At 42.9% G+C, this 27,869-nt stretch overlaps 1 protein-coding gene across 4 annotated transcripts in view; it reads right to left on the bottom strand.

The window, feature by feature from the left end:
- MYBL1 (MYB proto-oncogene like 1) overlaps window positions 1–27,869 on the bottom strand; it is a 687,544-nt gene that overhangs the window by 559,196 nt on the left and 100,479 nt on the right. For all 4 annotated transcript variants that reach the window (XM_085605513.1, XM_085605511.1, XM_085605512.1 and 1 more), the window contains exons 4-5: window positions 23,865–23,957; window positions 3,698–3,918 (exon numbers count right to left, since the gene is read on the bottom strand). In XM_085605513.1, the coding sequence (XP_085461639.1) occupies window positions 3,698–3,918; window positions 23,865–23,957 (314 nt within the window). The remainder of the gene's footprint in view (window positions 1–3,697; window positions 3,919–23,864; window positions 23,958–27,869) is intronic.

Raw genomic sequence — 27,869 nt, 5'->3', positions numbered from 1 at the left:
TTGATTACATTTTTATTAGTCAATCTCTGCAAGGCGCCCTGCAGGAGGCCAAGATATTCCCCCTTTCTGTATCAGATCATAGTCTGCTCTCTGTTAGTTTTACTTGGGGTGGGAACACCTCAACTACCCCCAGGTGGTACTTCCCAGGGTCGCTCACCAGAGACAAGGAATCTTGTACCAAAATCTGAAAAGCCATTGCTGAATTCTTTGTTATTAATAAGCCTGAAGACACGTCAGAATATACCACTGGCGACACACTCAAGCGGTCGTTAGAGGGCAATGTATTGCCCTTAATGCAGCTCTGAATAAGCAGCGCACTAGAGGGCGGGAAAAACTGGAGACAGAGATTTCTTCTCTTGAGCACGCCCATAAATTGAACCCCACCAGGCAAACTCTTCGGAATCTAACGGCGATTCGTGGTAAACTCCGGGCTATCTATAATAACAGAGCAGAATTTACGCTCCTTAAACTCAGGCAACTTTCCTATACTCGGGGCAACAAAATTGGTAAACACCTTGCTAGACAGCTCAAAGATAAAAGGGAGAGAGAGTATATAGGACGCATTCAGGGCCCCTCTGGAGACATCACACACAAAGACGAGGACAAGGCCGAGATATTTGGCTCTTTTTATGAACGTCTATACTCTGGAGAGACGCTAGACTTGGCTACCCAACAAGCCTATCTCCAGAATCTATGTCCCCTTTCATCCCTGCTTTTTGCTCTCAGTATCGAACCATTGGCGCTAGCAATCAGGGCTAATCCTGGTATTCATGGGCTACGGTTCACAGGGGAGTCCCATAAGATCTTTGTTTGCGGACGACGTCCTCTTGTCTTTATCTGAACCGGCTACGTCACTCCCAAATGTGCAATCTGAGCTAGAACGCTTCGAAGCAGTAGCAGGTTTTAAAATAAATCTAGATAAATCCTATATACTCAACCTCACTCTCCCGCCAGAGGAAATTCATAGACTTCAGTCTCTTACGCCACTCCCTTGGGCCACTTCCTCCATTCAAAACCTGGGAGTCCAGATGACACCCACATTAGAGAAGCTTTACGCTGCCAACTCCCCCCCCCCCCCATCCTCGCACGAATACAAGCAGAACTCACGAAATGGAAGCCCCTCTTTCTGTCATGGCTAGGCCGTATACACGCCATGAAGATGACACTTCTTCCTAAACTCCTTTACCTATTTCAGGCCCTGCCCATCGAATTAGATAGTGACTTCTTCCGTAGAGTGAAAGCTATGATCTTACGCTTCATCTGGCAGGGGGGGCGGGCCCACTTCTCCTTCTCTCTGCTGCGTCGCTCTCGCAGAGAGGGAGGGGTGGGACTCCCTGACATTCACTTATATTACAAAGATGCCCAGCTGAGAGTCCTGATAGAATGGTCGCAACAATCCTCCGATAAACACTGGTTACATATGGACCGGAGTGTGACGGGACGGACCGTTTGGGACCTGGTGTGGCGGCCTAGAGAGGACAGACCCAAGAACACGTACATCAGCACTCCTACACGCACCACCCTGAGAGTATGGGACTCAGTTTCGGGTGACAATAGGTGGACTTCGTTCCCCTCTCCATTTACACCACTTCACTTCAAACCGGCATTCCCCCCAGCTTTACATGAGGGACCCTTTGATGCCTGGCGGGAGGGCAGGTGCTTAGCCTTGACACACCTATTTCACAACTATGACCCTCTCACGTTTGACCATTGCAAGCGAGATTATAAAATAGGCAACGTGGAGCGGTATCATTATGTTCAACTAATGCACTGGTCCCTTACTCCTCAGGTACGAGAGGCGGCCACTCGCCCTCTCACCAAATTTGAGGCCTTTCTCACCAAGACCACTTCTATGAAAGGGGTGATATCCTTTATATACAATTTTCTTCTCTGGACTGCATTGTCTCTACGCCCACGGTATATGTCTATGTGGGAGGACTTACTGCAGCGTGCCATCTCAGATGCAGAATGGTCTCATTTATGGTCCGACATCATAAGATTCAACCACTCCACAGAACTTCGGGAAGCCCATCTGAAGACCATGATGGACTGGTACCTACATCCGCCCAAACTAAAAAAAAAAAATTCCCACCACCTCTGATAGATGCTGGAGGTGATGCGGGCTACTTGGGGATTTCCAACGCATATGGTGGGACTGCCCAACTATCCGCCCCTTTTGGGAAGAAATTCTAGCACATATGAAGGAAGTGTTGGGATACCCCATCCTCTCAACTATGGTGAGTGTACTGTTGGGGCTATCTCCCTTTGGCACTCACGTTTATGGAAGTTACTCAGTCTAGAACGCATGTCTGAAATTTTCAGGGATAATTATAAGAACTTCAAATTTAAGTGGGGGCCTTTAGTTACCTTTCTTTCATGAGGCCTCCTCTCAGCTGTCTGTCCTTCTTCCATTAGAGCCCTCCATCTTTTCCAATTTTGAGCAGAGACTTGTGTCTCAGGATACTTTCACTACATATCTGTTGCCGCCACCATGGTAGGGGTGGGTTCAGGGGGGGGGGATTACTTTGTTACTCTTCTACGTTTTATTTCTTTCTTGGGAATTATTTGTTCATGGTTTTTGTTTTCGACATCTAGCACCTTCCATCTGGAAGGCTTAGACAAAGTTGCTGTCATAGGAAAAAGATATACCGGATATAAAATTAATTGTCCGTCTTTTTGTGCCCGATTGCTCTTGTTCTATGCTCCATTACCACCAGAAGCTGTACTTTTCAATTGAGCTCCCTCTTGTGACAGGTGTGTACTGTTTATTGGGCAACGCACTTTCTTCAGCAACTGTATTCACTGTTGAGTCATGCTGTCCCCCTGCAAGGGGTACTGTGATGGTAATGCCTTTGATTGTATGTTGGGAACATTCAATAAAAATACCTTTGGGAAAAATAAAACTCACAAAGCTGTTTGTCATCAAAAACCAAAATCAATATTCTCAACACATATGGGGTTTTCTCCCTGCAAGTAGGGGATTATTACACACTGACATCTCTTGTTTGTTTTGGTTTTATTGTTGAGTATTGAAAATATTGTTCAGATGACCTGAATTCTGTCGCACTCTAGAATATTGCTGGTAATAGACAAACTAAACATTCCCATCCTTGTATTCGATTGGAGATGATAGAATGTGCGGGCAGTTAATGCCCAGGATAATTGGCAGCTGGATAAGCATCCATGCACAATGGCTAAAGGTGACACCAAGTTTATGTGGAAGATATGTATGCTGACGGCTCTTTACAGAGTCAGAGGCCAAGTGATGTTATATGGAAAGTGATGCTTATCGATGCTAGACAATAGACATGTTGTTTCAGGAAAATATGAAGAAAATGTACTAATAACAGATTTTCAAACAAAACAAAAAAAAAGTAGGGGATTATCAATTGATTTCCCTGCTTGGGATCATCATGCTTTCCATGTTAGTTCTGTGGTCCTGGGCAGGGCAATCTGGTGACTGTCACAACACCATAAACAGAGTGGGGTGATTAGCAATGAGACCTAATAGTCCAGTGGCAGACAGACATTCAACCCTGCGGTTGCCCCACCTGTAAATGGAGAAGGCAAACTGCAAATGTGGTGGAAGTGTTGAAGTTTACTAGTCAACGATGAATTGCAAAATCACAGACAACTGAAAAAATACAAAATACTATGAAAGTATAAATCAGATGTAAAGAATAATTTAAAAAAATACCTTCCAGGAAGAAGTTTTGCAATTTCTGCCCACCGGTTTCCCAATCGTTTATGAGCCTCGTAGATGATTCGGTCCTCTTCCTCAGTCCAGGACGATTTCTTCACTTCAGGATTTAGGTGGTTATGCCACCTCTCTCTGCACTGCTTTCCTATTCTTCCTTTTAGGTGTTTTGCTATTAAAGACCATCGTTTTGGACCATACCTTTGAACTAATTCAATAACCTATAAAAACATTCATAAAAGTAAGCAGGGGGGAACACCTTCGAGGATATCCAAATCATACAATTTTCATTATATTATTTTAAATGTCCTTCATTAAACAATGCACGATAAAAACATCGCCGGATATCAAGCAAACCACTCTGGAAGCCATATACATTTGTTACATGCAGAGAAAAATACACAAACCATTAAAAAAACCTGATAACAATAGAAAAAACCTGGAGCATTAAAAATGTGTACAAATTTCCAGTACCCTGTGTAAAAGATGCCCAAATGCAGATCATAATCCCTTGTCAAATATTAAACTGAAGTACAAAAAGAGATCAAGAGCTCAGCGCTTAATTACATCCGGTGGTTTCCAGTGCTCGGCATCGGCACTTAACCTGCAAAGTGGCGTTATTTGTGCAATTTAAAGATGAGCAGAAAAACAGTTATTTGTTAATTAGATATATATTAAAAACAACTAATGACTGCCCCCAGGCCATTCTTAAAGCTTTGGCAGCCTGAAACAGTCTGAATTGCCACACTTGCAGCAGTGTGATGGTTAGTAGTTGTGTAATTGCAGTGGCAATATGTGGTGCAAACTGCGGTGGCCTCCTGACAAGGGCCCCGGCATTTATTATTATTTTTTTTTTAATCAAGCACTGCAAGTGCTTAACTACATGGACGAATTGAAGGAAAAGTAGCTCAATCATGCGTCCAAAAAGTGCATCTCAGGCTTAATGAAAAGGACTAAAAAGTTCTAACTGATCTACAGGCCAGTGGATGCTGCCATAATAGTTCTCAAAAGACAATTTGCAATGCAGTGGAAAAGTAACTGAACGACAAGGGTGTTAACTTGGAAAGCGAGTTGGTCAATGTTATATTGTCTGGCGTGGAACGCCATAAGCTAGGTAGCCCCCTCATCATGGTGTTTCACCTGGATTAAATGGAATGTGGAGGTGAGTTACAGTTGGGGGGACGCACTATTGATGGAGGCATGAAAGCGAAGCAGAAAAAAAGGCTGCATGACTTACCTGCCATTATTGTGTATTTCTTTCACAATTTGGCGACGAGCGATGTTGAAAACGGTTTGTTTCATAATATCGACCGGTGGATGGGCAGAGAGAAATTGATGGTTGCCCTATATTTCTTTTGAACATAGGAACTGACAGGAGGATCGGCTGCTCTGGCCATACTATGCTGCCGGTGCCGCTATCAGTTAATACGCTGAGAAGGTTAATGGCTGGCCTCACACCCTGCGTTGCTGCCTTACGGAGTTAGTCTAGCTCTTTTGGCCATATTAACCTAAGCGTCATCATGCTTTGCATTGCTGCTCCACTGAGTTATTGTGCTCCATCAGCCATAGATATCAACGTATTGTGACGCTGATTACATCGATGGCCATTTTTAGATCAGGAATACAACACAGTAACGCTGAACACTTTTTGCAGCCATCATGGATTGAGGCAAGGATCCTGTACCTATTGATAGGAAGCTGCAACCATTTTCATTTGGGTCAAATTTTTATTTGAGGAACTCATGTCGAGTATTATGAACGAAGTGGCCATTTTAGACTAGGAAAGCTCTGGTTATCCATCCCTGAATATTGTCAATTTGGTGATACGCACACTTTGTGCTTATCCTGTGGAAAATTCTATTGCTACTGATATATCATTATGCAGTTTGAACCTCCTCCTAAAGGACTTCAGAGTAAGAGTGAACCACTTATTCCATGGGCCAAATGGAAAGATTAGTTTTTGATTTATATGACAGTGATTGGAGCTGATATGTCAATTAAAAATGTTTTTACATTGTTTAGTTCATGAAGGGCAAGTTATCTTTCTAGCTTTGCCACAAGTGAGATCCCAGGATGATGGAGACAATGACGAATTTATGGAAGCTCTAATGAGAATGCAAAGAGGTTTAAACCTTTTGTTAGTATTGCATTGGATAGAATAACATTTGATGACTTTGAAACAGCACTTAGGGCACGGCCTATGTCCTGCAGTGTTGGTGATATGGTAGATGAGATGATCCGTGATCAGATCATAGTCAATGTAAGGAACAAGGAAATCCAGGAACAACTTTGGATTTTAGGTTATCCCACATTGAGTTACACCATTGCTACAGCCAAGGCAACTGAACAATCAGAGCACTGGTTGAAAACAGTTGACAGCGAATGATCAGCTAATATATGTGCTGTGGTGTCAAATGTGAAAGAAAGCAATAGTGGTTCTGAATGGCCCGGAAAAAAGATGTGAAAACACTTATGTATTTTTAATGCGGTAGCAACACAAATATTGCATATTCAAAGTTTTGTCCTGCCATAGGAAAGGATTGTAACATTTGTGGAAAAGTGGGACACTTTGCTAGAGTATGTGAGCACAGTAAACAAAGACTAGAGAAAAAGAAAAGTAAAATTGGATATGTAAGTTAAGCAGTTGAGAATGATGTATATGATGAGAAAAATGGTGGGAAGTACGAACAAGGAATCATTCTGGTGTTGAAAGAAGTTGTCAGCTCAGTTATGGAGGAGGATCTGCACAAACTACCTGGACCCCAAGATTGAATTGCTAAGGTTTTAGGAAAAAAGTTGAGAGTAATGACAGACTCTGGTTCTCCTTGGACCATTATTTCTTAAGATGTGTTCCACAGAGTGTTTGCAGGTCATGATTTGAAACCAGCTGATATCACTGCTGAAATGTCTGAAGTGGTAAGGATTGAAATGAAACGGTTCTTCCATTCCAATTTGTGTTTCATAGGGAGGAGTGCAGATATAAAGGTGTGGATGTGATTGGTAGGGAAGTTTTATGGAGCCAAGGAGCAAGTAATGTTGGTAACTGAATATGATGAAAGCAAAGAACTGATAAAATTGTTTCCTAATGTTTTTTCTAGTAAATTGGGATTACTGCAAAGGCTCTGCCACAAAACTCAGTTACAGATTAATGGTGTTATTGTCAAACATAAATTAAGAACCGTTCCGTTAAGTGTGAGGAAAGATTTGAAAAATCTATTGAAGAATCTGACGGAAGGGGGAGTTATCCAAGAAATAGAGTCATCGCAGTGGATGTCTCTCAATGTGCTGGCACGTAACGAGGATGGTACATTGCGTCCATGTGTTGATTTACATGCATTGAATAAATATCATGATTGACTCTCATCCTCTCCCCAACATTAATGAACTGCTGTGACTGTTGGAAGGGGCAAAAGTTTTCAAATTTGGATTTGCATTCTGTTTAACATCAAGTTATGCTGGCACCTGATTAAAAAAAATATACTGCATTTTTTAAAACTCTAGGTTTGTTCCAGGTCAACAGAATGCCATTTGGACTGTCGTCAGTTGCTTCTGTGTTCCAAAGGGCTATGTTTTACATTTTTAAGGGAGCAGAAACATTTGTCAAATGTTTTCAGGACGATCTATTGGTCTTCTCCAGGTCAGAAGATGAGCATGTAGAACATCTTTAAGAAGTCTGTGTAAGGCTGCCGGAAAAGGCACTAACTTTGAAAGAAGAAAATTGCAAATTGTTCCGAGATCAGGTTGAGTATCTGGGTCATAACATTAAAGGTCAAGGGGTTGTACCTAAAAGCCTTGTTAGCTGAAGCTATTGTGAATGCTGCTGCACCAGATACTGAGGAAAAACTACTTTCATTTGCTGGGCTGCATGAACATTACAGCACATTCTCAACTACCTAATTTTGCTGAGACAATGAAACATTTGAGCAAGTTGGTGAGGAAAGATGACAAGTTTGAATATTTAGCTTAGAAACAAAAGACATTTGAATTAATTAAAACTGATATAGTGAATACTGCCACACTCAAACTTTTATTGTGCTGGGAAGACATGCATGATCACTGCTGATGCCAGTTTCTATGGTATAGGTGCAGTGTTATCTCAGAAGCATGGGAGAAGGAGTGTGATTTGCTTTTACATCTTGTATATAGCCAATTGCTTGGATTGGTGCTCTGGTGCTCGTTACGTTGGTGAGGAGGAAGAAGAGGGTCACCTACCACGTCGCACACCGACTCACCCATTAACCAGCCTTTTGTCTGCCCTGTAACACCTGCTGGGCCCTCCCGATCGACTGACCAACCTACCGACCGACCAGCGCCACCCGCCCTCTCAACTGTCGCTGCAGAGTCAGAGACTACTCTTGGACATCAAGGAGCCTGTGAAGTTGTGGCCTGTGGACAGTGGGCTATGTATTGCAGCCAACGGGATGCGGGACAGGCAGGAAGTACTTCGAACATCTGTAATTTGCAGGTGAAACTCTGGTGACAAGATACCGCAAGGAACAAGGAGGGGAAGGTAAGCAACAGTGCATTAAGCTCTGCGGTGATGTCGCTGAGCCACGGAGAATGGAAGTGGCCGACCTAGGTGTTGGTGCAGCTTGCTCAAAGCATAGCTCTACCACCTTCCCCCCCCCCACCCCCCTCCATCTCCACCTCTCTCTCGAACTTTTGTGCTGGTGTCCTCATACCTCCAGTTGGGGACCTCTGTTGTCTCCCCTAGAGGACTTTCTTGCCATTAATAGGCTACGACCGACGAGGTAACCAGTAGGAAAGGTGGAATCGGGCGTAGTCGCAGTCTGCAGCACTGCTTTTTGGAGTAAGGTTACATTCCACTTTGTGCTCCTGCCAAATCATAGACATCATAGTGGCCGGCGAGGAGTCACTAGGGCTACCATACCCTTTGTAGTCCTTGTGGATGTTTTTCTGGGCCGAACTTAGTTGACATCGCTCTGTGACGTGCGCTTCAGGCCCTTGCTGGGTCACTTCCCTATTAATATGTCTTCAGTGTTTGGCTGGTCCCTTAAAGTGCTACAAATTCACCACTCACCTTTTAGCTGGAAGTATGGAGTGGTACGGAGGCAAGGTAAGGCCTGAGGCTTCAACGTAGTCTGTGGCTGTTTTGGTGGTCATTTTTCACTATCTCTCACGGAGGGGCTAATAGAAATAATTATAATACCTCTGTTAAGACACCTAAGGGAATAAGCACCAGGAAATTCAGTGTGCCAGGACCTCCCAGGAACATGATTTCAGGACGGGTTAGGGCACCACACCAGCCAGTGGCAAGAAGAAAAAAGAACCTTCAATCACTTCCCACATTGAAAAACTCAAAATCTAAACCTGCACAATGTGGGCAGAGCTTGATTTCAACCCTTGCGAAGATGTTTGAGAAATGTGCAAAGGTCCCTGATAAATTTAGCTTTATAAAAGATCCTGGTGAAGCAATATTTTCCTCGATGGAGGAACATGAGGAGCTCACAACCTTGATCTCCCCAAAGGTCGTACTGTGCAACCAGAGTATCGAAAGGGAAGGTACAGAATTTAGTAAGGTAAATTCGGATGCAATTTGGGAACCTGTGTCTGACTCAGAGTTAATTAGCCTAACATATCCTCTCTCTAACATTTCATGGTCTCTTCTTCCTACGTCTCCTCTTCTGTTCGCTTCACCTCCAACTGAAGCTAAAGTGGTGACAGTGATTCGACCGGTGCAGCAATTATGCTTGCAATGCCACGAAGAACTTGTATCTCAAGCTTTACCCTCCTCTAACTTCATAAAAATAAGCACTTGAAAGGTAACCTGCTCCGTTGAATACAATTCACCTCAAGGCTGACAAAAAAGCTGCTAATGAACGTAAGGAAATACCAGAAACAGATATATAGCCTTGTGGTAGTTCGGGGTCTATACCCTCAAAGGGTATTAAAACAAATGTCCGCAGAGGCCCTGCCACAGGAGAAGATTAACACAGCAAATGATAAACAAGAACAGCAACGGACTCCGCTATACGGCATGCTCAACTTAATGTCTAACTTGAAGTGTGAACTCGAACCGCAATGGGCACTCTCTCCAATCAAAAACAGGCTCAAATTATCCACTAAATCTGCCCACTGTTAAAAATCGCCACTAGACTTTATTCCTCCAGATGTGTTGCCTAGGGACCTTCTCCTGTCTTACTCGAAGTATTCTAAACAAGAATTTGCAATTTGGAGGCCAAGCTCTCAAAATCAGCGGATGCAGATCATAAGCTTCATCCTGATCTCCAAACTGCCAAGATAAATAGACTCAAGACCTTTGGGAGTCATTCTTAAGGATATCTCAGCTAGCTGTGGACGCCCTGAGCTATCAACCCTAATCAATGGACCTGCAGGGGGATATATTAAATGCACTTGCAATGTTTGTATCAGGAATTGACCGGTAACTAGCGGACAGTGCCTTTGTGCACCAATTATTAACAAAATAGGTACCCTTCCGCAGGTATTGGGCACTCAAACACAAGAAGTTAAAGAAATGTTCTGTCCTAAAAGTGTCTGTCACGGTCTCAAGAATCTGAAAGCAACAAAGGCCACACAAACGTATCTTGATGAGGTGGCAGAGTGCAACGGTATAGCCCACCTAAGTCAGGATGACTGTCCCTTGGCATTATCTACAACGAAGTCAGCAACAACAGATCTTGTGGCAAAGTTAAAAACAAAAAATATACAGCCTCAGGCAGAGTGTGCTGGGAACCAGTAACCCAGCAAGGTCTAATTAGTCTCCCAATGACAAAAAAGCAAAGGAAAAAGCTACGTAAAGCCAGAAAGGAGACAAAAAATATTTTGGCCTCCTATCTCCACGCAAAACCAACTTACATACAACGAGCTATCGCCCTCATATTTAAATTCCCGAGTGGATTCTGGCCGGATATATGAGGTATCTGCCCAACTTATGCCTGAATTCTTCCGGATCTTTGAGGCTATTACACAGACTAAAAGCATAGCCAAAACATCAATACCTCAGGTAGAGCGAACACAAAGCCGACCGTGAAAACACGTGAGAATCAGTGATAATTACCAATCTAGCAGATTCTCTGCTGCACCGTTCTTTTGCTAACCTCGAGAGTGTCAACAATAAATGACAAATTAATTACTAGGGGCTGTCCTATTACAACTGCCTTGACCCCAACTACCAGGGCCGGACTGGCCGTAGCGGGTACCGGGCGTTTCCCAGGTGGGCTGCCAGGGTTTGGGCTGATTTTGGGCCCCTGGGGGGCCGTTTTTGTTTTACCGGGGACCGGCAATATTGGCCCCCTGTAACAAAATCGTCGTAACTGGCCCTAGCAAACAGCTTCCCGCCCCGACCAGATTGCCAGGACCAGTTTCGGTTCCCTGCCAACTACAACCCTGGATGCAGATTTTAACATCCAAAGGGAAAAGATACCCTGTGAAAAAGCAGATACAAGTATCTCCATCACAGGTGCTACTCCTGAAAATCATTCTTTACACTCCAAGTCACCTGGTATATCCGGATGCACAGAGGAAAGTATCTGCAATTTGGCCACCTTGGATGACCTGTTCAGGTAGTAGGTAGAAGATCTTCCGCCCGGATTATCTTCTAGAGGGAGGTGTGATATTCAATCCGTGGCAACATATTAAAACTCTTACACGCCTTCCCTACCCTTGCTCATCTTAGCACCTCTGAAATCAAGACCGTTGAATTTTTAACTCCCATAGGAAGGGATGCAAGGAAGCATTCTCTAATAACTTGGTCTTCTAAATCCACCGCCAAATTAATTTTGCAGAAAAAGAAGCATTTGCAATGTGGGGTATTGCTGATTCTCCGTATTTAGTGGCTCCCTACCCCAGTCCTCTACTGGAACAGATAGAGTATAAAGAGGTAAGTAGGGGGAAAAAAGACTAAACGTGTGTACTCCGTTCTCAAACAGCCGATAAGCACCAGGGCCAACCAAACAGTCAGTGAGCACAACAGTGGGTAAGCCACTCCCCCCTGCCATCGAGCAGGACCGCCCACCTCCAACCAGGCACTTCTGCTTTCTCGCCGCGCGAGAAGGCAGAAACATAAAATGGTAGTTATTACCATTTATGTTTCTGCCTTCTCGCACTGCGAGCAAACCGTGAAAAATCAAAATGTGTACATAGGGTGTATATTAACAGGGGGTACACAACACATCATTCCTTTCTCAATGTATCATAAGAAAAACTGTTGAAACATATGCAAGAGTTGTTAAAGCACATCATATAACTGGGGGTACACAACATATCATTCCTTTCTCAGTGTATCGTGAAACATGATTTGATACGCATACAAAAAGTTGTATGTTACATAACATCACAAACAGTTAGTTAGTGTTTAATCTAGCAATATCCATATTAAATGCCCAGACCGCAATCCTCTGCTGATGACGTCAGATATTACATCACTGATTACATATGTGTCTTTCTGAAAAATAAATATTTGTAATATATGTATAGCTAAAGATTAATGGAAGAAGACCTGGGTAAATAGGTGTCTAAATACAGTGATGTAATATCTGACGTCATCAGCAGAGGATTGCGGTCGCGTGAGTTATAGTTGCCTGCACTAACTATAACGGGGGAATTTCATTGGTTTTTTACGAGTGAAATGTCCAGCTAACTATAACATGTGTGAAACCTGTGGTTTTTTAAGTGAATTTGCAAGGTTTTTTAAATGCTAATTCGTAACTATAACGTGTGTGAAACCTATGGTTTTTTCAGTGAATATATCTATCTTTTATACTCCAGATTACATATTAATTTAATACGAGTATTTGACGTCTGGAGCACATTGGAATTGACATATGGATTTGGGATATCTCTAAGGTGAGCTCAGTCACTTGTGTTATTTCACATGTGGAATGATGAATTATACACTATATTAAGTGAACTTGTTTTTATGTATAGATGCTATCTATGTTCTGGTGTTTAAACTTTAGGAATATACGGATGTATTGAAACGTCTTATGGTAATCAGGATTGTATTGTTTCTAAGTCCCTCTTCTTTATGATTTTTTAAGATTTTTTTATGATTTTCTTATGATTGGTATATTTATATGTTTGTTGACAACCATTGTGGGCACCTATGAATACTTTCAGAATTATTATGTGATCGCCATAAGCACATGGGTGATGTGGTGGAGGTGATCCTATGTAAATATTTTTAGTGTTACTCAGACATTTGTTGTCAATTTGTTTGTAGCCCTGATGAAGTCAGAGATGCGGAGTCATGAGATCTGACGAAACACGTGTTATTTGGGATATCTCTAAGCCCTGATGAAGTCAGAGATGCGGAGGCATCAGATCTGACGAAACGCGAGTTGGCTATTGTGCGATCTGGGCTATTGTGCTATCTGGAGAAGATTTTATCATACTTCAAGAATAAAATCATCGGATTTGGAAAGAAGACTGATTGGACATTGATTTTATGATAAATATGGTGTTTTGCTCAGGATATTTGCTTCTGTTGTTGTAGGACTGGTTTTCTGGTCCTTTTTCTGGGGGTATGAGTGGCTGTCCTCTTCCTTGGAGCACACAATATAATTAGTTTGCACCTGATTGTGGGGACTACAAAAAAACATTTGCGCATAAGAGCCTTGCCACATTGTGTTTTGTTTTTCCTATCCGAGGACAGTTCAATCACGGAGGATGTTTTGCAAAACTACGTTTTATAGAAGCCATTCATGGTTTTCCTGAACATTCTGAAGGAATCCATTTCTTCATGCTAAAAGCCTAGTACAAGACCTATGGTGATCTGGGGCTCCCATCTATGCACCAATTGCAGATAGCCTAGACTATGAGCAAGAATAGTATAGAGCTGGTCGTCCTTCGCTTGTTCAGAAAGTACACGCGTTTTATTATCAATCTGAATGAGAAGGAATTTGTCCTGAAAGGAGGGAGAGTTAGGTGACCTACTCTTGAGTTCCAAAAGACCAATATGGTAAGGCAGTGCTGTGAACCTGAAAGTAGCCCTCATGGGAACCTTATCCTATAATAAATCATCCCTGCCTAATGCCTGAAATTGAATGTTGTGGTTTAAAGATACACCCTGCAGTAGACCGATTAATAGGGGCTGCCACAAGACGTACTTGAGCACCAATGAAAGGAGTGTCATGTCTTTCCCAGATGTCTGAGAATTGGCACCACTGATCTTTCAGGCAATGTTAAAGGTCTTGTTTGAAGGTGAACATTCAGGATAAGAGATTCATACTGCAAAGAGAGACACTATATTTTTTAGCTGTGGAAAGAACTGTCTGGAGTTAATAACACTTGAGGCAGATGAAAAGATAGCCTCTGTCCTGAAGGAACAGCTCTTGAGTTTTACGTATCAAACACCAGACCCAGACAAGGAATGGATCACATTGATATTGGGGTACACTTAGCATGACTTAACCATAATTCAAGGATTTGGAGTGTAAACTATTTGACAAAAATGTTGTTTTAACTGCTAAGCAGGTGAGTCAACACCTTGATCTGTAATTGGTCAAGCTACAGGTATATGGTTATCAATTTTCTCCTCAAATGTGCCATTGACATACATTTTGAAAATGCCTTTGGGGCTGATTTTAGGGTTCTGTGCTGTTAGAGGTCATACAGATTTCAGTCCCAATGGTAGAATTGTATATTGGTAGTGGCTATTGCCGACCAGGAACTTTAATGTTTCATCGCAACTAAAATGTAGAAATATGCATCCTGAAGATCTACACAGCATACATCCAGCTTCCATCCTGGAGCTGAGGATTTTTTTGTGGTACAACTCCCATGGCATGGCATTTACTTATTACATTACTCATTGAATCACAGGATGCAAATGTCTTAGATTCGTTTTAGATACCTTTCTCTGTAGAGCGATGGTTATATCCAGAACTTAGTGAGCCAGGATATATAATCTAAAGGATGGTACACAGCAATATCTGGTGGAGAGCCAGCATCCTGAATTTTTCTTGTCTGATCCAGGTATATTTTATTTATTTTTTTAACACATTTTATTTATTTTCTTAGAATTATTAGTTTCAGCTTCTTTACAACATATATTATATCCGTACAGTATTAGAAAGTCAATTAAGTAATCATAGACACATATATAAATAGTACGATTCGACAGTGATAATATCCAATGGTTTGCATGGCCTTCCTTTAGTTCACTTTCGTACATTGCCTGTGAGAGTTCCAGCGGTTCGGTCTATACAGAATAACATAGTGATTATAATAAGCTGATCAGTTCCCTCTCCCTATTAAGTTTAACAAGTCAACTAACTATGTCCCACCCCCGTCCCTTTCCCATGCACAGCTCTTTTTTGCATTTGTCTGATTTAGTCAGCATTACAGTACAGTACAGTACAGTTATAGGCATTAAGCACATATCCGTGAGCAAGCTCCTTCACTATGATACAATGAGATATCAACCTGTTCACATCTCTTATGCTGATGACCCATTCTCAGTAAATGTACAATGATGTCATTCCTAATTTATGTGTGACTCAGTCGTTATAAATTCTTCTAGCATTACATTCCATTCTAATGAAATAGTTTTTTTCATAATCCTCTCCTTTCCTCACGTTTGAGTTCTGCACTTTCGGCTCTACCCCACCGGACCACCTCATTATACCAATCTAGTACTGTGGGCGGTTTCGGCGCCTTGCCATGTTTGCAAATGTATTTGTAGGGACGTTTTTCTTACATCTGGGGTGCAATCCCAATATACAATATTCTAGTGAGTCTCCTACGCCCCTACGTGCAACCGTATTTAATATGGTTTGTACTGTTGCCCAATAATGTGCTATTTTGGACATGGCCATAAAATATGAAGCAAATTTGCATTTGGGGCATGACATTTAGGATATGTGTCCACTGTATCTGGAAACATCAAACTTAGTTGACGGGGAGTCCAGTATAAATTTAAACTTTGGATTACGTGACACCTTTTTCGGATATTCCAATACATATCCCCATTCTTTATCCGTCAGCTCTCGGCCTATATCAGCATTCCATTTATCTCGAAGTATTTGTAATGAGTTGGCAGCATGTGTTTGGATTCCCCAGTACAACCATCGGGTCAGGTGGCTACCATTCCCCATTAGATATTGCATGTGTACTAGTTTGTGTGTAGGTGGTTCCTCCCCATTTAGTGCCCATGTGGTCCGAACATATCTACTAATATTTGCATAGAGCAGGAATGATGTATTAGGCACACCTTGCTCCCTTACAAATGTGTCATTAATGTATTCTCCATGAATAACATTCCCACGGTATTTACGCCCTCGTCCGTCCATTTAGTTATATGTTGCGATGTTACTGTACCTAGCGGTATAGGAAGACCCAGTAATGGTATATTGGAAGCATAGGGGACTAATGCCTTCGTATAACGAAGTGCTGTCTTCCAGTACTTCAATGCAATGGTTAGTAATGGGGGCGCATTTGTTGGGATTTTTCTGTCTGGCAACAGAAGCCTATGCAATTCCCCTCTCTCCCATCTCCTGCAGGTTGCGCATCCACGTATGTTTTATTTTGAGATTATAAACAGGTATGAATTTCAGCATGGGTCCCGCTTTTCAAAACAGAAACAGGAATAAATTTGCTTTCCGTTTTGGGGACTTGGAACTCTTGCCACTGCTTCCATTTGTAGCAGGAGGTTACCTCCCTATGAAGCTCTTCCTTTTGGTATTTGGGTAACTTCTTTAGAGGTATGGCTGAGGTTGGTTTCCTGAATCTGAGACAATAGCCATTTTGCACAATTTTCAGTGCCCACTTATTTTTTACGATATTTTACTTTTTAAATGTTCTGTGATTTTTCCTGATACAAGAATGTTATACGAAGGAGGGGAATGACAAGCATCACTGCAAGATGGTTCCCCACAGCCCCTCGTCAGCCGGTGATGTGGATACCTTTACTGCGGACACCTCCAAGGGTAATAAATCCTCTGCTGGTAGAAGCAGAACTCACTGGATAAATATTATTTTTAGTGCATTATTTTTCATTTAGACTTTGTTTGGTGCATTTCTTCATCCATGTGCAACCCAAAGAGTATTGCCAGAGAAGAGAGGCATACAGACTGGCTGCAGTGTGCAAACGCTCTGAGAAGTGTAATACCTTTAAGACGTGTGATGACTATGTGGAGTATGCATTTGTTTATGTGACTGTCTGGACCGGAGGAAAGTTGACCAATAGGAGCAGTATTTGTCAGGATTGTGAGACTGTCTAGGAGCTGCAACTTTCTAAATGGCTATGCTGGAGTCCTACACTTTGGCATTGCAGGTGGTGGTGCAACAGTAACAACTCATATCACCAAAGGTGCAACAGTAGACAAAGGTCTGAGGGACATGATGGAGCCCCTATCAGAGGTCAACTCACCTGCAGAGGAGAGGAAAGCATGTTTCTTGGTTTGAGCGTTTAAGCCATGATGTCAACAGATGCAAAGATTTACTTGACAAACAATACTTTGAAACTGCATGCTTTGGCACAATCAGATACTTTAATGTTGAGGGTCTTGGTCTCTTCCTGGTCTACTGGCATGACAACACACCAGCTATTGACTGCACACAAGCAGCTAACTAACTGTAATCATCATGGCTCTCTGAGCTGACCGGGAACAGCACAATCCATGATGCTCTGATCTCTTCTTGTATCTGTTTCTGGAAGGGGGCAGGGTGGTTCTCATCAGAAACAGCATTGGTAGGTAAGATAGAAACATCCCCTCCTCCATGCTCCTTGCATCTCACAGGGATGTTTTCATGTCACTTTAGGTCTTCCCCTTTTGCATGATGGCTGATCTTTTCTCAGTCCTTGAGAGTTCTGGGCATCTTGACACAAAACTCACCATTCTCGTGTAGAATGGAGTCAGAATGGCAACTAATGCAGACATCATGAGGGCCTGTCTCAACTTTCAATGTATTACAGGATGGATATTTGACAAAAAGAAAGAGGGCATTTTGTTAAAAATAGAAAATATGGTCAGTAAGAAAATGACTAAACTATAATCTTAGATTAGGAAACAAAGTTTTGAAAGGTTTTAATGTTGAAAATGCCTAAAATACAAAGCTCAGTGCTTCAGGACCATGTGTCTAGAAGCAGCAAAACTGCACTGGTGCAACTGCCACTCACAGGATATGATGGGATATGGGTGGAATGTTCTTCCGTAATGAAAGAGTATTAGTATTCCAATCTCGAATTTCTTTATTTTGCACTTTAAAAACGATTTCTGAAAGATTTTTTCTCCTCACTTACATTACTGTAGTGGCATTTTTAAATTACAATTAGCTTCAATGTTTTGAGAAAATTCACAAATATTGCCCAGCATAGCGTAAATAGGATACTACATAGCTCATTTTTAAAAGGGCCATCTAGTGAAGAGAACAAAAAAAGTGTTATCCAGTCCTGCAACGCTAGCAGTGACCAACAATAAACACTGTAAAATTTTGCTTTGTTTGAGGACTTATGCTGGGGTTGTGAGATGGACTGTGACATAATTAGCCAGATGGCCCCTTTAAGCAATAGATCATTTTAAAATAGTTACTAATTAAATGGCTATTTTCATGTATCTGAATCAACGACCATATTAAGGAACACCAAACAATGATTAAATTAAGAAGAAGAAAAAGTATACAGAAATGCTTTTTAAAAAAAACAACTTTTAATGAGTTTTTAATAAAACGGTACAAAAATAATAAAAATTGTTTACTAATTTGTTTTCCAAAGCATAAGACATACATTTCAGCAGAGTACAACTCAGCCATTGTACATGAACATGTAGTTTCGGTAGACTCCGCTATAATTAATGTCTAGTAAGTGAAGAGTATGGTAGCAAAGCTGCAGAGGTACTCCAGGGAGAGGATGACAGCTCCCCTGTTTTTGGCAAGATATTAGTAAAGGAGGTAAACAGAAAAGAAACACATAAAACCGGGGGATGAGGGGTTGTGGAAGGCATAATGATGCGGCTATGTGATTGCGTGAGAAACTCATTGATGCGTATGGCGAATTGTCATACTACAGGGGGGTTTGGGTGGGTGGGACATCAAGGGTCCTAGGCATTCCAGCTCTGATTCTGAGCCCAGTGACAGCGGGTGGAGTAGAGGGCAAATAAGGGATGTAGAGGGTAATATGTGGGATTGGTGCACAGCTGAATGTTCTAGCAGTGATAGCACCATCACAGCTGTGCTAGAGATACTGGGTGGAGACATTGTCTTACAGGGTGGGTCTAGGGAGTGAAGGAATCGTCTGACACTTGTGCGTAAACCTAACACTAGTTCATCCCAACACTGCGATAGGGGGAGTTTCCTCTGTCCTTTGACCTCCTCTTGACTGGGCGCTCTGCCCTCTGGGTCAGCCCACACCATTACAGATTGGTACTGCATGGAGTTTTGAGGGGTGCTGGAGGGAATACCAGTGCCGTGTAACCATATACTTAGTTAGCTGCAAGGTATGGTCAAGGAAGCGTGCCAAGAGATTGTTTTTTTGGGAGCATTTGAACAGCCTTAGAGTGCAGGCCTCCCAGCTGTGCAGTTTGTAACAACCTGTGACCTGGCTGGGATGTGATGTAACTGCTGACTAACAGTGTGACAGAGCAGGGCATGACCACATCGTAGGTAGCAAGTCTGCACTTGGTAGTGGGTAGTATGCATGGCTGCAATGGGTAGCCTAAGTGCAGACAAAATAAACTGTAGATATTATTTATTTGCAGGGACAAAAAAGTCCTCTGCAAGGTAAAAGATGGGTACCCCTGTTATGAGTGCCCAATTGTACTGTTGTCTGGATCCCTAATGCTGATTTATGTTGTCATAGGCAAACACGGATCGTGCATGTGCGCCATGACATAGGCCTGTCTCAGGGATTACAGTCTTGTAGGACTGGGACAGGCACCCAAAGCGCCAAATAGTGGTGGAATGCTACTGCCTTCACCAAGAGTTAAGCAGCAGGAGTGCGGTAGTGGTAGCATACTGTGTAGTGATCAGTAGGAGTGAACAGGTCCTTTTTACCCTGTGTCACTGGAGTGAGGCCTACAGGCACACACCTTTTGAAAAGTTCCGCTGCTGTGTGGTTAACTCACGCTTGGTCTACACCAGGTAGATGTACTGTGCCAAGCAGTGCAGGAGTAGTGACTGTCCTGGAGGCATATGTGCCTGGAAAGGGAACCGTTCAGGATAGACCAGTGCTGTTCAATACATGTATGGTTAGTGCATCTACTGAGTGTATGTATGCCTGCAAGGAATAGATCATGAGAGATGCTGTGCAGTGTGTGCGCAATGAAAGAATGTGCTAGGTCCACAATACATGAAGGGCAAAATCTTGTGCAGCAAGAGCATGATGAGTGTGTGTGCGTTTTTTAAATAAAACACCATTGCAGAACATAGAAAGGGTACAGTGTTGTGCAGTGCACACAGAGTGATTGTGGACACTAGATGTATGGTGAGTCGGGGTGGCACAATACCTGGAAGCGACAGTACTGGGCAGTGTGTGTGTGTGCATTGTATGCGCGCTAAGTGCAAGAATGTCTGCTTAGGACCATTACATGGAGGACTCTGGGTTTCATGTTCGGAAGCCTAGGCTTGCCTGGATTAGACATGAGTAGAGGAAACCCCACAGACAGATTTATGTATTGCTGCATTCCTGTGATCTGGGTGGGACACAATGAAGGAAGAGGGAGAGAAGGGGTGGGTTGGAAGAGGGAGAGAGGGGGTTGGAAGAAGGAAAGGGGGTTAGAAGCGAGAGAGAGGGGGTTGTGGGAGAGAGGGGGTGTTGGCAGGGAGAGGGGGGTGTTGGAAGAGAGAGAGAGGGGGTTGGAAGAGAGAGAGGGAGAGATGGGAGAGAAGAGAGAGAGGGGAGGGAAGAGAGAGAGGCAAGGAGAGAGAGAAAGAGAGAGAAAGAAAGAGAGAGAGAGAGAGAGAGAGAGAGAGAGGAAGAGAAGGAGAAAGAGAGAGACTCCCCCTTTACACTTCAAAAGGGTGCTCTTTGATTCAGTGCTAGATATTAAAAAAGGGGCCTGGACACATCTCAGGAAGGAGATGGGGCTGATGAGGGAATCATTAAGAGTGCGGCTGGGAGCCCAGGATTAACCTTTTGATGCACATATCACTGTGATTGATATCCAGGTGTGAACTCTAGTCACTCCCATGGCCTGTGTTTTGGATTCTCGGCTTTGGAATCTCTCCTGCTGTGACAGACAGCCTTTCAAGAGAAAAGAGCGAGAAAAGGGTACACTTCAAAAGAAGCAGAACCCAGACATAAAGCTTCAAAGACTCAGACCCTACATCACATTTGGTGTCTGGAAAAGGACTATAAGAAGGGGATGTTAAGTTCCAAAAATGTGGCATCTGTCAAGCATCCACAGGGGCTGTGTGAGAAGGAGTCGCCCTACAAGACTTCTGTTTGTGAACAGGACTGCAAGCCAAGGCCTGCTAGTCTCTCTGCTGGGTGAGGGGACATCACCCTGGGAAACAAAGACCACCTACCTTGGAGCGATGGAGCACCAGCGCCTGACTACTTGCCAAGATCAATGTGCCCTGTGAGGAAGAGAAGAGCGTTGGAGAGTACAAGGTCCAGTGGGGAGCCCAACCAAGAGCAATCCCTGTGCAGGGCGTGAAGTTATAGCTGTGCACCGATTGTGTCATTGATCATGTGTAAGAGTGATTTGGCAACCCCGTACGCTGGGAGAGGGCAGTTATAGACTAAGCCATGCATCGTGCACAGTGCAGGGAGTACCAAGCCCATACCGCCTCGTTGCAGTGACCCCGGATGCCAGAGGGGGGCCACCGTTGAAGTTATCGTGCCAACAAGAGCACCAAGACTTGTGTGTGCCTTAGCAGCAACACCATGTGGCATCAGGGGCCGCCATGGTGAGAGTGATGGCACCGGAGGAGTCTGCTGTTTGGCCACAAGTACCGGAGCAAACCTGTATGCCACAGAAGCTGCTAGTAAAGTGTTCTCCAAAAGTTAGGTCTGTTGCCAGGAAGAATAGGGGCTGAGACTGGCGGGTCGAGTCCACGCATCAAGATCTGCCATGACGAACCCTGAGAACTTTAAAACAATGATGGGCCATCACAGGGCTCCGGTCTGGAGCCGAAAATCAATCCTTGCACACCCTCTCCTGTGTGGGGAAGACAGACTTGCCCCATCAATGAAGGATGGGAACAACTCCGATCACTGGGGAAAGCCAGCAGTGCCGCTCTGGAAGGAGTCTGCATCTGCTGGGGGCGGTCATGTGTACTGCAAGAATCCAGACTTCTCCAAACAAAACCATAAATTGCAGTTGCCCTCTGTCAGGGCACTGGCAGAGACACTGAAGGCTTTCATGTTGCAGGAGTGGGTAAGACTTTAATAGGGCCTGTTGGGCCCCGGGGAACTCGCTGCTGAAGGTGCTGCAGCACCATAGACACTTTTGACTTATTCCTAGGAGTCAAAGGGGAACTCTTGGATAAGGACTCGTAGTGAACATTCCCTGGATGCAGCCACCAGTGATTGGGGAATAACCCAAACCACATTGCAACAACAAGGGTTATACATGTCGTTACTTCTTTGAATGAGTAGAGTTAGAAATAAACTACTACTTTTTCATAAAATAATAAGTGACTGGACATTGATTTATTGACATTGCTGAGTGCACTTTGAGTTATAAATCGCGTTCACTAATTTGTATCTAAACACCCCCACCCCCTAGCTCCCCCTCAGAGAGCCCTTGAATGCTCATCTACAGCTCCCACTGAGAGTTACGGGCAGAAGGGGTACCAGTTGGTCAGGATCCATAGTAGGTCAGGCCTCATGACATCAGGAGTAAAAGGCCTCAACCACCACTGTTGGGCCCAGCAGACCCTGCATGCTCATTGGCCCTCTGAAACAGTTTCTGACAACCGGTGGTAAGAGGTGGGGCACTTAACGTGTAGGAACCAAGATGCAAAGGTGGAATTGGCCATTTCCAATCTAAGCCAGTACTGCAATAAGTCTAGCTTGTTATTCTTCTATGCATAAAGGTGACACACACATAGGCAGTGGAGAACACAGAGTTGGGAACTGACCTCAGCACCATGTCCATAGATGAGATGAAGGATTTATGTAAGGACAGAGGCTGGAGGATACCCAGGAGTCAGGACAGAGGTCCTTCATCATTTCATTAGTGACCAGTTTGTGATACTAGGTGAAAGGGATGAGGCTGTAGTTGATTCTGGGGAGAGAACCATGGTTGGAACTCAAGAACACAGGGCAGTAGATTCAGGCTCTAGGATCCACTTAGCACAGCTATATCACAGACACACGCTGAATGTGACCCCGCTCATGCATTTGAGAGTTTCACCAAGACGCTCACCAATTTTCGCTTCTATGATGCTACAGGTGTATACATAACCTTGTTTACTAGGGTATCACTGTCACCATGAGCCTAGCAGAGACCATGAGGTTACAATTGGCACTTCATAAAGCTGCGACCAGTTGCTCAGCATCCATAGTAGGTTGGGCCCTGGGACTTCAGGAGTAAAAGGCCTCAGCCATCACGGTTGGGCCCATTATCCCCTGAATGTCCCGTGGTGTTCTAAAAAGGGGTCTGAATTTTAAAATGAAAAATAAATCAAAAAGCACACTTAGAACCAGCTTTGTCAATGAAAAGAAAAGTACTATTTTTAATTGGAAGTCATCATTTTTCAGAGACTTTCTACAGTCACTCAAAGTGAACGGAGCAACCGGGTAAAGAGTGCTGACCATTTGCGCCGTGCTGTATGCTGTTGTGGGCATAAGCAAAATGTGAATGACTATTTAACCAACGAGTGGATGAAGCCTGCTGAACAAAAGTCTCTCTATGTATGTATATTGTGTATATTTTTCAGAAAAACAACAGTCTGGAATCTCCAAGGAATGTTAAAAAACATGTGTGCTTAATTGTGCAGTCCTCACTGCTGGTCAAAAGAAAAAAGAAAGAACACTAACACACACATTCCCTCGGCTACCGGCATTGAGACATTTCTGTCACAGGCATATTCCAAGTAGGAGAAGGCTCCTGTACAGGTATGGCATCCTCAATGCAAAGTTTTAGCCCACTGCATTATAATGAGAGCAAAACAAAAGAAAACTGCAGGTTGAATGATTACCACATCACTCAAAATTGAAAAAAACAATGTAATTTCAATGCTGTACCCCCTCTATGCAAACATTATCAAACAAACAAAAGTACAAAACTGTTGAAATTACCCTTTGATCTTCCTCTTTCGTCCATGGTCCTTTTATTAATTCTGGGTTTAAAACTTTCTGCCATCTATGTTGGCACTGAACATCTGAACGGTTCTGAAACAATATCAAGTAATTACATTAAAGTATATTTTTGGAAAACATTATTCGCATTAAATTAAATAGTAATGTAACTTTAGAGTCCTGTAAAATAAAAATATAACTCAGTCTAATGGGTTGAAACCGTAATACATGCAGCTCAAATGGTCCTCTTGTGCCAACATTCCTTTTGAAATCTAAGACCACAGGCTGTGATAAAAACATTTTGCACAAGTGAAACATTACAGACTAAGTTAACTTTGCAGCTTGCATAGCGGAGAGCAGGTTTTGCACAGGCTTACATTGTAAACAGAATTTTGCACCATCACAAACATTGAACAAATGTACTGTGAATTCATCACTAAACAAAGAGAAAACATTTGCTAATAATGGATCGTTTTACATTTCCTTCTACATATGTCAACTCTACTTTGAAGAATTGCAGATCACCGTTCTCAAAGCATGTTGTCAGCAAGAGTTAATAAAAAATGAGCGAACGCAAAGAAGGGAAACCTACCTCTATATCATTGGTATTCTTTATGAATCCATAAACAATATAGCATGTCTGTAGATATGAATTTTTTTTATAAAATACTTGATTCGGAAAAACTTTAAAATAAACAGAAATTGGCAAAGCTTACAAGTCAGGCTTTTATGTGGAAGAACATGCAAACGCAGGTAAGGAAAAGTTGCTTGCCTATAAAATCCTAGTTTTCTTCCATGGAAATCCTCACCAAAATAATAAGCACTGAAAAGTCCTGCTCATGTTAGGGATCCCGGAGGACTTCCTTAAAATGTTTTATGTATGTAGGGACGTTATATTTAGGAAACAGAATTTTAAAAACCTTGGAATTCACTAAAAAAACAAAGTTTACAAGGAGGCCGTGCCCTAAGGTAACTATAACTCTGGCCCCCGCCATGCACAGTTGTTTCATCAATAATCTCACTGCAAATGTTGCAGTGATATTATCAATGATATAGAAGATGTCATGGGTGATTAACGTGGGGTAATTAGCAGTGCTTGGTGAGGGCGGGTAATAGTTACCTTAGGGCACGAGTTATAGTTATTTGAGAAAATATTACTGCTGAATTTCTATGGTTTTGTGTGTGTAAATCTGAACTTAACTAGAACGTTCCGGTAATCTTTGGTTTTTCCAGTGAATTGCTACGGATTTTTAATGCTATTACCTAACTATAATGTCTCTGTAACCTGGGTGTGTAAATAGGTGTGTGTGTGAATGTGTGGAGGGTCTATCAGTGCGTGTGAGTGGCTGTGTGGGTGTGTGACTGCATGTGTGGGTCTGTGAGTGGGTGTATGAGTGGCTGTCTGGGTCTCTGGGTGGGCATGTGAGTGGCGGAAGGGATGTGGTTGTGTGGGTGTGTGAGTGGGTCTGTGTAGATGCGGGTGTGATTTGGTTTGTGAGTGAGTCTGTGAGTGGGTGTATTTTATTTTTTACTGCTGCACGGTTCCAGAGGGACAAAATGGCAACGGCAACTTTTCTCTCAGGTTGCAGCCAGCCAATCACAGCACTGCCGTTGGCACGTGAAACCACATCTCAATATACATGAATCTTTTTTCTTTAATAACTCCAAAACTACTGAACAAATTTACACCAAATTTCAAAAATCATTCTTTCCAAACCAAGACCTAGCTTTCTGCCAAATTTGGTGTAATTCTGTTCAACAGTTCAGGCTGTAGTCGTGTGTAAAATCCCTAATTGCATGAGGAAAACGCATTTTGGGACGCCCTCTCCTTTTTCTCGGCCCCCACTTGGCCAGTCACCCGGAAACTTTTCAGACAGCAGCTGAAGTGACTGGCACACTATTTTGGAAAGTTTTGTTAAGATTCATCAAACGCGTCAAAGTTCTTTGCAAAACCAAAAATGCTTTTTTTATGGAAACTAGATCCTACTGTAACCACCTACTGGCAACCGCCAGTACGAAAGAAAAAAAATAAATATATATATATATATATATATACACACACACACACACACACACACACACATATATGTATATACACATATACACACACACATTATATATATATATATATATATATATATATATATATATATATATATATATAGATATATAGATATATAGATATATTCACTGAAAAAACCATAGGTTTCACACATGTTATAGTTAGGAATTAGCATTTAAAAAACCTTGCAAATTCACTGAAAAAACCATAGGTTTCACACATGTTATAGTTAGCTGGACATTTTACTGATAAAAAACCATTGAAATTCCCCCGTTATAGTTAGTGCAGGCAACTATAACTCACGCGACCGCAATCCTCTGCTGATGACATATGTGTCTTTATGAAAAAAAAATATTTGTAATATATGTATAGCTAAAATTTAATGGAAGAAGACATGGGCAAATAAGTGTCTAAATACAGTATTAGCATCAGCAGAGGATTGCGGTCGCGTGAGTTATAGTTGCCTGCACTAACTATAACGGGGGAATTTCAATGGTTTTTTATCAGTAAAATGTCCAGCTAACTATAACATGTGTGAAACCTATGGTTTTTTCAGTGAATTTGTACGTTTTTTTAATTGCTAAGTTACTTTACGCCATTCGTGGCGTGTGCGCCCACTTAACGTAGTTCGTTCCATGCGCGCACCGTGCGCGCACAGTGAGCACGCAGTGCGCTTCGCGCACCGCGCGCCCACTTTACACAGTTAGTGCCGTGCACGCACAGTGGGCCATGTACGCACGATGCACATCGCGCACCGTGCGCACACATGGGACATATTATGCGCTTCGTTGTGAAAGGTAATCTTTTAAATTTTCATTAATTATATATGCAATGCACAAATGGTGCCCATCGGGCACCATTTGCACACGGGGTGTGGAGAGTGTGGCTAATTTTTTTTTTTTAAATAATTTTTACCGTACGCGTACGGTAAGCGTAATCGGCGATTTTTCGAATAAAAATAAAATTGACTTTTTGGCCTTGGGGGATCTTTGGGCACACCTTCATCAAGGCTAGGTGGTTAGGAGCTGTCTAAGCAGCCCCTTTACATGTTTTTTGCCTTTGTTTTTCCTCCCCCCCTCAGAGTGCGAGAGAGAAAATGGCGGCCGCCGCTTCCTGGTTTCGACCGATTCGAATGTTTACTAAGATCTAACAGCCAATCAGAATCGCGCTCGCGCACGTCACCGTACGCATACGGTAAGCTTACCGTAAGCGCACGGTAAGCGCACCGTAAGCTGCCACAGATATATATATTGATTTAAATGCTATTTTCTCAGGAACTACTGAACAGATTTACACCAGACCTACAAAAGGCACTTCCTTGACCTGAGGACTACCTCTCTGACAAATTTCAAGTAACTCTGTTCAGCCGTTCGGGCTGTAGCTGTGTCTAAAGGTCCTATGGAAAAATGCATGGGAAAAACGCGTTTTGGGACCCCCCTTTTTTCTCAGCCCCCGCTTGACGAATCCCCCCGAGACTTTCAGGGTAGGAGCGGAGCGTAGCGCCCCACCTATTTTGAAAATTTCGCGAGGATTCGTCGACCGGCGCCAAAGTTATTCCAAATAGAATGTTGCGGTTTTCCTATGGAAACAGGGTCCTAACTATAACTACCTACTGGCGACCGCCAGTAGGTAATATATATAGATATATATATAATAGGATTTGCCTTTTGCGGGAAGCTGGAGACATAGTTCCACGAAGGAGCTGCTAGCGCCTCAAACACTCAACAGTCTCTTGCGACGCGTTTCGGGCCGTCCCTGCCCTTCTTCCATGGCAAAATTGTCAAGTGGTGGGTCAAACACAACTTCCAGTACGTCCCCCAAATTTAAATGATAGTCACACCCATGTGGGCCGGCAGAACACTCACGCAGTGGCAAGGGATTGTGGGACTGTAAGTTTATTAAAAATTAATAATCCATGTGGATCTGTTCAAACCTCTCCAAAG

This window comes from Triturus cristatus, chromosome 5_1 (genome assembly GCF_964204655.1).
Source record: "Triturus cristatus chromosome 5_1, aTriCri1.1, whole genome shotgun sequence".
Lineage (NCBI taxonomy): Eukaryota > Metazoa > Chordata > Amphibia > Caudata > Salamandridae > Triturus > Triturus cristatus.
This window is presented reverse-complemented; position numbering and strand designations above follow the sequence as displayed.